This window comes from Struthio camelus, chromosome 1 (genome assembly GCF_040807025.1).
Source record: "Struthio camelus isolate bStrCam1 chromosome 1, bStrCam1.hap1, whole genome shotgun sequence".
NCBI classification, from domain to species: domain Eukaryota; kingdom Metazoa; phylum Chordata; class Aves; order Struthioniformes; family Struthionidae; genus Struthio; species Struthio camelus.
Window position 1 is genome coordinate 136,308,754 of NC_090942.1, and position 13,569 is coordinate 136,322,322.

At 41.4% G+C, this 13,569-nt stretch overlaps 1 protein-coding gene across 3 annotated transcripts in view; it reads right to left on the reverse strand.

The window, feature by feature from the left end:
- Positions 1 to 410: 410 nt before the first annotated feature.
- The window catches only part of CNKSR2 (connector enhancer of kinase suppressor of Ras 2), a 225,655-nt gene continuing 212,496 nt past the window's right edge, over positions 411 to 13,569 (reverse strand). For all 3 annotated transcript variants that reach the window (XM_068918107.1, XM_068918098.1, XM_068918117.1), the window contains 2 exons: positions 5,942 to 6,138; positions 411 to 2,872 (listed from right to left, as the gene is read on the reverse strand). In XM_068918107.1, coding sequence (XP_068774208.1) covers positions 2,657 to 2,872; positions 5,942 to 6,138 — 413 coding nt within the window. In that variant the 3' untranslated portion in view covers positions 411 to 2,656. The remainder of the gene's footprint in view (positions 2,873 to 5,941; positions 6,139 to 13,569) is intronic.

Consider the following 13,569-nt stretch of genomic DNA (forward strand, 5'->3'; position numbering starts at 1 on the left):
ATGGGTATACTTATTTTAAGGCTCCACAAACCATGTTACAGGAGTTGCAGTAGCTAATGCCCTGATACTTAGCTGGGTACTTTACACTGCTTTACTATACCTGGTCAAAATGGTGAAGTTGTTGAACTAGTACATGAGAGAACCAGGTAGTCAAAAATGGTTTACTTTCATCCAAGAGTACAAAGAGGAGGAAGGTAACTGGAGGTTTTCAGAAGTCTGTATTCAATGTCTGCCTACATCCAAAACAGCAATAGTCTTACTTCTTTTTGGCCATGTTGGCAGAGTCCGAAGGCACAGACTGTGAGCGTACTTTAAGGCATACTCATCTGTGAAATGCAGGCAACACGGCCAGATGCCAGAGAATCACCCTTGTATGGAGTATATTGAATCTCCAATAAAAAACACTGATTTAAAAGCTAAATTTATTGTACTTCATTTTACAACGTTCCCTTTTCTAGGTTGAGGCTTAATACAATAAAAATATATATAGAAGAACATTTAATAGTCTTAAGGCAGCACAATGGATAGGACACATGTTCTTTGTCACTAGACTAGCTTAAAAAACTGTAATGTTTAATTTTCACCTTTAAAGCAATCAAGCTGACTTTACTAATGTAAAGTGCAGACAGAATAGCTGTTGCATAGCAACAGATCTAAGTCTTCTGATCTGCCTTGGTTTTGGCAAGGAATCAACTACACAGTGTGCATATACATCCATCAGATATATAAAGAGTTTTTATATGAATATATTTACTTTTGGTCCAGTAAACAATAGCTAGAGAATCTAAATGCTTGGAACAATAGCACAACCCATCTCAAGTCAAGCATTTTTTAAGAGAAATTTACAAAAACCTCACAAATTTAATATACAAGTCAGAACCCATGCAGTAAATAAATGTCCAGTTTATACAAACAATAGTCTTCTAAATGGTACAAATATTACACTGCATCAAGAATTCTATACAAATGTTAATACATGATTTGTCATTCATATCGACTTGAATATAGGATTACTTAAAATGGGCTACAGAAAGGCCACTCTTCTGTACAATTGTGCAAAATCTGCAAAACATTTGCAATCCAAATGCAACATTACAACCAGGAAGAAAGAAAGGAATGGAAAAAAGAGAAAGAAAGAGAGGAAAGAAAAAAGAAATCTCTCCATTCTTTCATTCATCCCGTCATGGAGATAACTGCCAGGAAATATCAGAGCTCATGAAGTTTAAAGTACATTCACTGAGCTGTACAGGCAATAGTCTGAAGTTGGATAAGAGTACAGCTCACTATAAGAAGTATAAAGGAGGTTTTTCCCTTTCACATGAGCATTACTACATCATATCATGAGTCCTAACTTATTCAGTAAAACATTGAAAAGCAGCACAAATATTTTGTCATGCTCTGATCACTTTTCAAAAACAAGCCCATAAAGAGTAAATACATGATTTAAGATTTACCTCCCATTTTCCTATTCCAAGCATGTGCCTAACTCTAAGGAGGTATTTCTACTCATATTCAACAGGTTGTCTCCAGCACATCTGAAATCTCATGGAAGCTTAAAACGATGTAATTGGCTTGTGAACTCAGCAGAATCCAGACTTCCCTTTCCTTTCAAAAGCAAAACAGAGGCTTTTTTAGTTCTCAGTTATTTTTCAGGTTCTGTGCTCAGCTCTGTTCCCATCACACATTTTCCCTGGTCAAATTTCACAGCTCACAAAACAAATAAAAGACTATTTGAAAAATCCTATTCATTCCTTTTGTATTGTGGGAATTTTCAAAGCCTCTCAGATTCAGAACATTTCATTGGGAACCTTTTGCGCTGCTGCTTTTCTGGGCAGGAGAAATACCTTTATCAACGATGTTCGAAGTCGACGTTTTCTCTTTTCCAAAATCTACATATTATACCAACACCTTCAGTAGAAAAGCAGCATCAATGACAGGACCATAGCTAATTTTAAAAAAAATCAACCAAACATAATTAAGAGACAAATAACACATAATTTCATCTTAATTAGAACATAAACCAGTATCCCTTTGCACTGATGGCAAACGTTAATAATTGGGTTTAAAAAAACACAAGGAAATAAGACCTAACCTTTTAATACTTGAATTCACACTAGTCATTTTTATCTGCTGATTTTTATCCTTTTATCTGTTTGACAAAACTGAAACACAACTACTGCATTACACTTTCTCCCTGTCATTTAAGAAAACTCCTAGAGTTTCTCATTAAGTATAAAAAAAGTTTTTTCCCACCACCAAAATAGTACCTGCACTCCAAAAATGCAATGCAACACTGCAGTTCTATTATATAAAATATCATTGTAAAAGTGACCTTCAGTACTGAAACATTCACCTTGTAGAACTTTCTGTGTGAAGGCTGCAGTCTTCCAAAAACGCTTCTAAATACTTTTCTTTAATAGTTAAAGACCATGTTCATTTATTTCTCAGAAGGTAAACACAAGCGGAGCATTGGTAGCATATAAAATATACAAATCCTCATTAAAGACATGGTGTCATTAACCATTGAAAGTTTACTTCACACAGCTGAGTAGCATTAAAATATAATTTACTAGAGCTCCCACATATTGATATAAAAACTACTGTATGCATTTAAGTAAAGGGCTAGAGTGTAGTAAATGGGCAAAAAGAGAGACCTTTATACATGCGTTTCAATGTAAGAGTGAGTGTGTGCTAAAGAGGCTAGAAGTGCATCAACCTCGGAAGAGCCATTAACAGAGTCCCTCGGGGTACTGTTTTGACAGCTGTCCAGGAAGAGATCAAGGTACGTTTGCTTCCATTCTTGAAAGTCTCTAGATGTCAAACCGGGATTATCCAGAACTTTATCTATAACGGCTACCTCTCCCTCTCTGGCCTGTGGGAGAAAACAAACAAGCAAACAGTCACGGAGAGTGATGAGTCACTGACAAAATCGCGTAGGCGGAACAAGAGGAAAGGAGCAGCAAATGTGAGCCGCACAGGCGTTGAAAGCAGGGAAGCATCTCACCGCTCTGCCCAGCGCTTACAGACAGCAGTCCTACCTACCTACCAGGCGTCATGCGCCCCCTCGCTGCGAGGGCTTTCCTCACCTTGCCCAGCATCTTCAAAAACAGCTCTGCTCCCTGCTCCTCGCCCCCTGCTTAGCTCATGCGAAAAGCAAAGCCTGCCCTGTTTGCTATTAGCTGGTTTCCTTTCTCACGATCTGTTTCACGCTAGGCAGTGCCATCTGCTTACTCTTCTTGATCATCATAAGAAATGCTGTGTTTGTGTGTGGGATGCAGGCAGATGGCCTCTCGCCTGCCAGCAGAGCCAAACCTTTTTTACCAAGCTTGTCGTGGGGACATCTGAGAGCTACACCGTAAAGGGCTCTGCAAGGACCTCTTAACTTGATAACTCATCTTTAAGGATCCTGTACGCACAATGGGCTGGCTTGCTGCCACTGTGGTGGCAAACAAAAGCAGAAACAGGTACAATCTGAAAAAGCTACTGATACCTCCTTACCTGTCCTAGAGACAGGTGGGTGAGTGTCACATAATCAGTGGCCGGTGATTAGTTTCTCGAGAGATGACAGCCAGCCAGTACAGACCACAGTAAGCCTCAGATATACACACAGCTGCGCATGGCTGTTGTACACAGTGGAAACTAGATGCAACAGGCTTAAGCTTTGGAAACACATTTAACACTCAGATTTCCAGCTTTACTTGTCGACATAGGAATGATATGGGCATCAACAACCTCCCCTCTATCCTCTGTGCCAGAGCGGTTTCACAGTCCTCACTGCTAACTCATAACTTCCATGTTCATATGATGAGTATGTTGAATCCTTCTGGGAGCATGCTAAAGAGAAACATGCTGTGTCAGCCTGCAGCATGGGAGAAGTTCTGAAGGGTCAGACAACTCACCAAAAAGCAGTATGTTGAATGGCATTTTTCATGCTTTGCAAACAGTAGCTAATTAATGCTACATGCTGTAATTCTTATTTTCAGAAACTGAGGTACAAGAGGAGAACGACCAGTGGAGGTGAAACTATGGGAACTCCTGATCTCTGTTTAAACTACCATAACCTGCTTCTCAGAGACCTGACTACTACCTTATCTCCTCACTACTAGTCAGGTAGCTCATTCTAGCTGGCAGGAAAGATGATTTTATGATTATATCTCAGGATAGAAAACAGAGACATCCTTTCATTAAGGACTTAGAAGATGGTACTGAGACTTCATGGATGATACCAGCTAAAAGCAATTTGGAGGGCTGGATCAGATTACTAACAATTTTGATACATTGAAGAAGAGGTCAGAACATCAAATCCAACAGGCCAGTGCAAATGACTACATTTTGGAAGGAGAAACCAAAGTTACTGTGAGGCCACTACAAAACTGGCATTTGCCATTGTAGACTGATGCTGTACGTATGCAAGGAAGAGCAGCTATCTAACTTTCTTTGGTACTTGCTGACATCGTATGTCCAATTTTTTGTCATGTACGTGAAGAACGATTTATACTGATCAAAGTCCAGACAAGAACAATGAGCAGTTTAGAAAATGTCTTGCGGAGAGAGAAGGAATGAATTGTGTTTGCTTGGTCTAAAAGAAAAACGACCCAAGGAAGCACTAAAACAGCCCTGCTCTGCGTCAAAGGGGTGAGTTGTTGATTTTCCCCAGAGGAAATCAGTCATTTGTGGGAAGCCATTGGCTTAATTTAGGTCAGGTATCAATAAGTGCTAACAAGAAAGACAACTAAGCATGGCAAGAGGCTACTGATAGTCATTGCATCATTCCTGGAAATTTCAAGGCAGGGTTTTCTTTATTTCAGGCCATCGTCTTTCACACAGTTTTGGTGTGAGTGATCCTGGCATGGTGCAAAAGCACAGATACTGCGTGAAATTCCTGCCACCCCTACTTGTCTGACCTGACTGTGATTCTGCTTCAGTTTCTCATGCTGCCACTTCTTGTTGGAGACTTGCTGAAAACCTGCTCAACTACTCTGTCTTGATTTTTTTCTGCCAGCCTCCAAACCTGTAAAGACTCACATACCTGGATACTATACGTCTCTATTGCCTTCAATGAGATGATACAATTCAGAAAGTTAAGCACGTGTAGCACTTTTTTTCAGGATGGGGTCCCACAGCATGAAAATAATATTGCTTAAATGTTACTCTAGGTGATGGAAAACTAAATTAATTAATGTTGATAAAGCCCTTTATCATGAAAGCTGTTACAAAATCCACTGCACAATTATCTGGTGACTTAAAATGTGGTAATTTAATATCGTTAACAGGGTCCCTGGGGAAACCCAACATATTGTTTGCTGAAATCTCTAACAGTACAGATTTGATACTGCTGTAACAAACAAAGAAGCAGATAAGGGAGGTTAAATGAGCTGTGGCACATTCACAACAATGATAAAAATCTTCAAATCTATCATTACCACTATCTATTTATTTAGTCAATCTTACTGATTAAATACAATGATCCTATCAGTTTATGCAAAATGCAAGGATACAGTTCATTCCTAGACAAGCTCAGCAATCAGAAAACAATCAAATGTTTTCAAAAGTACTGCTCCTTTCCCAAAAGGCACACTTTGCTTAAGCTTCAACTCTGGCAATTACAGACTAAACGTATTCTGGTAAATGAAAATGTTCAGGACAAAAAAGGGATTAAGGTTCCTCCGATAATTTGGTGTCAAATTATGTTAAACTAGCTAGAGGAGGAGTAGCTTTCTGAGATTTTATCTCCTCACAAATAAAAACTGATCTCCTCACTTCCACTGCTCTCCCAAGGTACTTTTTTCTGCGCTTTGAGAACAGCACTTACCCATGTCTTTGTTGTTTGTTTCACACACTAGGTTCAGCCTCGACTCCAGCTGCGTACAATTAATCTCTGAATACAATACAGTAAGATCCAAGCCTGGGGCAAGATTTTTTTCTCCCTCTTTTATCTCACCTTTAAAGTGCTTTTCAGAATTCGCAGCTGGTGCAGTTTTTCATTGACTACTGGATCGCTACATCTCTTTGTAAAAGATTTCTTATACTCCAGCTTAGTGGAAATCCGTCGTTCTCCTAAAGGAGACAGGCTGGCCTCCTCCAAGGCTCTGTACAAGTCTTGCAAGGAGTCTGCTGTTTTTTCATGTATAGTTTCAGCTGCAATGAGAAAAACAAAAGGGGAAAAAAAGAAGAGGAAAAAGACAGAGAAAGGAACAGTGTATCATTAAGATGGTTACACAAATATCTACCAAAACTATTTGCAAAAGGTTTAACAGGTTTAACTAAACCAGAAGGTGAACATTTCACATCTGCTAAGATCCAGGAAAAAAGTGCTGTGAGTTTGGCTAACTCCTTTTCTACTCCTTCAAGAGAAAAGGAGGAAAAACTTCCATGAATTATAAAGTCTCAACCAGTACAGAAAAAAGAATAAACAAAATAGTGCAAGGTGTAGTAACTTTATGGAAACGTACTGTCAGAAATCACATCTTTAATTGCAATTAAATATATTGGTAACTTAGTTATTACACAAGAAAAGGAAGGATTAGAAGCATCCTGTTGAAGAAGGTGATGAGGAATCTAATTTCTGTCAGAGAGTACTGCTATGTACTGACATTCAAGGATATGCTTCCGACTGATGGTCTTGGAATGACATGTAGTTTTCCTTCCTACTAGTTTAAAGCCCACTTCTTTTTGTCTCTTATTTCTGATATTCATGAGTGTAGTTCAACAGTCAATAATGCTATCACTTGTGGTATTTTTTTTACTGTACTAATATGCAGATACTGGGCATAGGAACGCATCCATGAGTGACTAGCCAGCAGTGCAGCAAACCAGACCACAGCTGTTTGCATTATGGATTTTTCGGTGTTCATTCTGATTAGCACTGGGAGCATTTTAAAGGAAGAAAAAAACGACAGATTTTTGCGCCTCTAAGAACAAATTCAACCAAAGGTTGGTTAGAAAGCATCAAAACGTCACCTTCTAACACATCATTTTCCCCATGAGAAACTTCTGATGACTCAGTGGAAACTTGCAAAGTTTTAGTGAAGCCGCCATCAGACATGTGGCAACTGGCAGAAGCAGGGGCAGCCGTGCAGGAGTGAGCCGGGCAGGCAGCACCTCTGTCCCGCTGCCCCTCGCTCACCAACACCTGCACACGCAACAGCAGCTACCACCTGGTGAGCTCACCCCTCTCCAGAGCCCAAGGGATGAGACCCTCCCACCCAGTTTTGGTTTTCCTAATTGTGTATGTTTTCCTGGGCCAACATGCTCATGTCCTCAGGACGCTTTCATTAAACCCCCTGTAGAAAGGCTACAGCTCTTTGGTTTCAAGCACAACTTTTATCCGGTGAGTGATCCCACGTCAAGAAATGGCCATACTCACTGACTGAAAGCTCAGCACATGCTGAAGTGCCCACAGGTAGGGAAGCCTCAGTTTCTCCCCATGCTTAGTGGGTTTTCTATCCATGCTACCAACAGAGTAGCATGGCGGGACAGCTAGCGTTTAAAAGTGCCATTTCTATGCTGAGAAGATATGCTCACCATGAACTACCTGAGGCGTCCTCTGGCTCAAGCCAGCCCCACACAATACAATAACTACTCACCTCAGGTCCAAACAAGAATGCCAGAGACCAAAATCTCCACCTCCTAGCACAAGAAGTATTTACATGTGTATAGATATTTATACAGTCAGAGAATTTTGCAGTCAGCAATTAATCTTGTTCTATCTCCATTGTACGTTTTGTGGGGGCTACTGTGTTGTTCAATAGCCAATAACACTATCACTTGTGGTTTTCAAAGCATTCATTTTTTTTTAAAGTGATACAGACCATGAGGAAGGACTAGAGGTTTTTTTATTGATCGAGGTGTTGCGGGTCTGTACAGAGCTGTTACGTTCCTTCAGTTGGTACATATCCGCTCACTAAATCCTCCCATCATATATTATTCTGCTTGGAGACCTGTATCCATCACCGTATGTGTGGGCAAAATTTGAAGAAAAATAAAAGTGAGATGCGCTTCATTCTTGTGTTTCTTATTAAAAAGGTCTAATGTGTTAAAGGGGAAAATATGCAGTAGCTGAATACCTAAAGATTGCTTAAAAACCCCTGCAGTCTTGATTTTTACGCTTTCTTAAAAATTCCATGCAGCAATGAGACAGGATGTTTCGGATAGCTGTATCCGTTCTTATCACTGAACATCTAAGTCGACCAGTCTGAGAGCTGGGGAATGGGAGTGATTTGTGAAAAAGCAAAGGGAAAAAAACCTCCATGATCTGAAGGGGGAATTATTTTACATCTGCTTCTCTCTTTCTCTTATCCTGTATCATGCAAGAGAAAAAAGATCTTTCCTCTGCTCTCTTTCCCCCAGCAGCATAACCACATTGTATCCTCAGGGGATTAATAAGTACATGGAAACTCTACTGAAGAAGTGAGCCACTGCTTTGACTCCGTGCCATTTTAATTTATTTTGCCAGGCTAATCTAGAGCCTGGATCAGCCACCACTTTCAGGCTTGCCATTGAAAACACCCAGGCTCCTGAAAAATGAAAGGTCCCAACCGCAGTGAAGGACAAAGGTAGCCCTCGAAACAGTTTGGGTTTAACCCCCAGGATCAATCCTGAATAGGAGGTGCCTTTCACGAGGCTGGAACTCAGGTTGGCCTGCGCAGGTAGACGACAGGGTGAGGGGCTCGTGTTGGTCTCTGCCCCCCCGCTGTCACTCTGGCCACCGGGCCCCGAAGCGCCGCCAGACTTCCCCCGGCTCGCTTCCTCAGCTACACAGCCTGCTGCTGAGTGTGTTGGCGGGGGGGGGGGGGGGGGATGCAAACAGATAATTTCTACTCTAGCTCCAAATAGGAATAGCTGAGACTCCATGGAAAAAGGCATAGTCTGCAGGGGCATTATTAGGCAGGGTTGGGCAGAAGTCTAGGTGCCCTCTTATAGCACCAGGCTGACAGGTTTTTGAAGCCCATCAGTACACCACCTTTGCCTGTCTGCGCCTGGCCTCCCCCAGGCTCTAACATCACTCAGCTACTGTACAAATGAGTGGCGTTTAGAAGAGAGAATGGATTTGATATGAAGGAAAGAGCAGCGAGGAAAAACAGCAGGTCTCTTTCCCTATAATGTCTCACTGTTGATGACGTTAGAGAAGCTCAAATAGGGCAAGATACCACCTCGTTCCACCCACGGCTGGGGGGAAGGCAGGAGGAGTCATGCTAACACATCCTAAGCCCTTAACATTTTCCACTGGATGTGATGCACTGCTCTCAATGACTCGAGTAAGTTCTCAGTAGGCGGGAATGAGATTATAAACAAAACTCGCCTCCTTCACCCTTCCACTGAAGGGTTTGATTGATTTCCTGTAGGTGCTGGTGAAACCCTTGGTGCCATAAAGGATCTGAGATAGATACTTGATTAGATACACACCTCAGCTTAAAAATATTTTCTTTTTTCCTTTTTTTAATATTGGTGGATTTGTATGCAAGTGATATGTTATGCCAACAGGGCTGTCTTCTTAAGAAAGAATAAGGCCTCAGGTAATGCCTCATCTAAGTAGAGAACAAGGCCTAATGGGATTTGTAGGCTGACCTTGCAGCAGTCTATACAGCAAGTTGTTATTCACCCACACTGGGCTGCTGAGTAATGGGTTGCGTCTCTCCAGTTGCTTTGTTTCTCTGACTACATCGGTAGATAGCTGCTTCCATATACTACTAAAAAGGAAAGTCTCTTCTCCAAAGCAATAATTTTGTCCCCAGCCTCACCCATGCTAGAACAACTCTGTCACTTTGGGGCAGAAATAAAGCTGCATAAACTCTGCAGCACGCAGGATCTAAATTCTGAATATATCTTCCAAATCCCAGAATACCTAGGTACCAAATTTTGTAATAATGAAGTTTCTGCTGTATCTTCAAGTGAACACAAAACCATTTGCTTTTAACTGAATTAAATTCAGCAGCTGAATAATGCTTCAGACTAGTAAAGGTTGTGTTATTATTTTTTATTATTCTGCCTTCCGTTTGGAATAGTTTCTGAACTTTTTGTACTCTACTCCTACTTCTTAAAATGCCACAAATAGCTGCATCTATTTTTATATTTTCTCAGGAGAGGAAGCTGGAGATTATGGCTGAGTGGGTGAAATTATGGTCAGAAAATGGTTAGGGTTGTTAGCAATCAGGAAAAATTGGTGGGATTTTTTTACATTACACTCCTGCTTATTGTTGAAATGACAGTGACCTGAGATCCGTGATGTAGTAAGCGTAACCACCTCCTGGCTCCATTGGGCCGTTCATCTTCCCATTATTTTCCTCCTATAAACCAGTATCTTAAGAGCAGTAAATAAGACCATAAGGTATTTGAGTAAAAAGTGATCGGAGAGAAACAGTTAACATCATTCATATTTACACAGTCCGAGAGTAGGTCATTAACTTCCTGATCATTAACATCAGGAAGATGACACTGAATTAGGGACATGTAGAAGGTCACCCTTGCAACCCAGCTGGCTAACACATCGTTCCTTGGACACAGAGAATCTCTAGGCACACATTTCTCACAAATCTGCTCTAAATATCAGTGGAGTTTCCTGCACTTATGTGACTCACTTTCCCTGTAAAAGCTCACACCACTGAAAGCTTGCATGCTTTTCCCCTTTGGTGAGGTACCAGAAGAACTAGCGATTGCACTTGGGGCCATGAGTGCAGATAACTGTCCATGCAAGGACAGCACAATACAATTAATCATTGGTTTTATCATCCGCTAGGCCAACCAGGTCAGTCAGACTTTTCAAGGGTTGAAGCTCTCCTTTATGATGCCCCTTCATACTTTGCTTATTCCTCCTAATGCCACCCAGGCACCTCCCATCATCTTTAGACTTCTCATCCTGTATGATGGACACTGCTGCCCACTCTGCCCGCTCTGTTTTTCCACCATCCCGTTTGCTACCTTTACAGCTTAGTGATGCACTTTCCTCCGCTGTGCGACTCCTGTCATGCATACCCACTGCTCGACTTGCAATTAGCCCTGCATTTGAACAAAATTACCACCTTCTGCAAATCCGGAGAAAGCCAGGCTGCTGCAAATTCTGTGACAGAGAGAGAACAACATACAAGCAGTTGAACTAAACCCCTTCATGCTCCACTGAAATCTAAACTTCCATTTTCATTCCTTTTGGTGAGCTCACTTTCTCTGGCAGAAAAACCAGCTCAGCTCAGCCTTCTCAGGATCTTAAGGAGGTAATTTTGTTAGAACACAGCACTAATTACATTATTAAACAGCTGCCATATGTTATTTTCCCCCTACATATCTCACAAGATTTGCTTCCAATTTTACAGTTATACCTTTCTGCTTTACCTTTAGCACTGGGGAGCCATCTCACTGAAACCTCCCAGGGACTTTCTGCGGCTGTCAGTAAATGCTCTACCAAAACAGAGAGCATTCCTGGCCTCTGGGAAATGGTCTCAAGCTAGATAAAAAACAAGCCCTGACACACGTCTCATGTTTATGCATAAATCTCTGCTCCTCTGTTTCATCTTCTTGACCCTGATGCATCCACATTAGAAAAAGAGAAGCTCGTCTACCACATATTAGCTGATACAAGCTAACTAACAAAGTGACAAAATCATAGAGCAGACAAAGTGTTTTGTAATTTTCCTGTGCCACAGCATGTTGGATGTGCCGTGTCTATCTACAAGGTCTATTAAAAACTGCCTGGTCCTCCTACAATTTCACTTTTAGGTGATGTGGTAAATAGACATCTGCTGTTCCCCAGCGAAGGGAAGGCCTCTTGCTGCAAGTCCTCAAGCCCTTGCTCAAGCTATCTGCCAGCCAAAGCGTGAGAACATGCAAGTAGGGGCAGGGGATGTAACGCGTTGATGGGGGCAGACAGCTGGACTGAGGCTGTAAACCCTGGGAGAATACGTAGGGGAAACACAGAAGGGATCTCTCTGTATTTAAGGTGAAAAACTAAGAGGATAGAAGGAGAGTTGATGTGAGCTTTGGCTGTGTTAGAAGGCAGGGAAGAGAAGAAATCCTCCAAAGAAGTACTTTTCGGTTTCTCAGTGCAAGGCTTAAATGTATCTTTGCTGCTGCTCAAGTTACTCTCAAGACTCTAAACTGCACAAGGGGGAGACATATCCAAATACTTATGATGCAGAAGAAAAAAAGGAATTGCAGTCATTTTTGCACTATATGGGTGGACTACAGGCAGACAAAGCTAGATGTTTCCTTTTCCCCCAGTCTACAAACCAAAAAGAAAGAAATGGTGAAACTAATGAAATACAAAGTTTTATAAGTTTGTATCTACACAGCTGTGCACGCTGCAGAAAGTCATCCCTGCACACGTATATGGGAAGCCATGGTAACACGGAAAATCAACTCATGTTAGGAAAGCACTACAAGTCACATCACTGATTACTAAGAAAAGGTACAAGCAACATAGTGTTTAAGTATGGCATGGTGCAAGCAGGCAGGAGGTACAATAAGATGCAATTCTGGTCTATGTGAAAGCCAACTGTTAATCATCTGCTCTGGATAACAAAGAGCTGATTTTCTTGTTAAAGCAGAAATAGAAACCTGTGTCGTCTCCCACTTCATATTACAGCAAAATAAAGGCCTGACTGGGCATGCAAGGATGCGTGTGCATATATATATGTATATATATACACACATATATACATATACATACCTAATGAGACCTTTCTGTGAGTGGAGGAAAGCGTAAGCAAGCTTAAGAAAAGCTTAAGAAAAGCTGTGGGCTTCTTGGGCAGCATCTGGCCTTTGTAATCCTTCTCCCTGCTGTTCCTTCCCTTTGCCTGCCCTTTTCTGTTTTGCGTAATTCTCTGTCCTTTTTGGCCCTTTAAAATACAGATCCACGTACCAGAAAGAGCAGGATTTTCCCCAGTCTTGAGTCTAGGAAGGGAGGAGCAGTGTTTAAAAACAAGCTTGGATACATGTGCATGCAAATACATTCAGTGTCTGGAGGATCAGAAAACCAGTCTGCATTTTACGCCATTCTTACCTCTAATGAGGAAGTATTTCTTGGATACCAGGAGAGTTGTACATGGTTTCTATTCTCTCCTATCATGTAAACTTGTAAGTAAAGAAGATATTCCCTAGAGATGTTATTCACTCAGATCATGAACACAGCAGAGCTCTGTCATATGCTGGAGTTTTCCACCTGATGCTGTGAGTCTGCTTGTCCTCTTACATGCATGGGCACAAATTGGTTTCTTGAAATCAAGTGAACTGTGTGCGCAAGCAGAAAACTCATCTCCCATAGGACAGATTTTAGAAGGTATTTCAGGTGTTCCCACTACATCAGAGTTCAATCAGGAGCAGTTAAGTACCGTAATCACTTTTAAAAGATCTGACCCTAGCCTTTCTCTGAAAAATGTATAGCCTTGGCCATTTTGTTTTTGGATCAACAGACCCCGGTTAATCTCTTTTTCCTCTCAGGTCACCTTTCTGGTGATATCTGAATGTAAAGCTACGTACGCTTTTTCACAGCCTCTTGGGTCACCACTGGCCTGCAGACTACAGGCTGGGAACTAGTAGGCTAAAGCACATTCAGCCTTCAGTCTTCATGGGCCGCTTGAG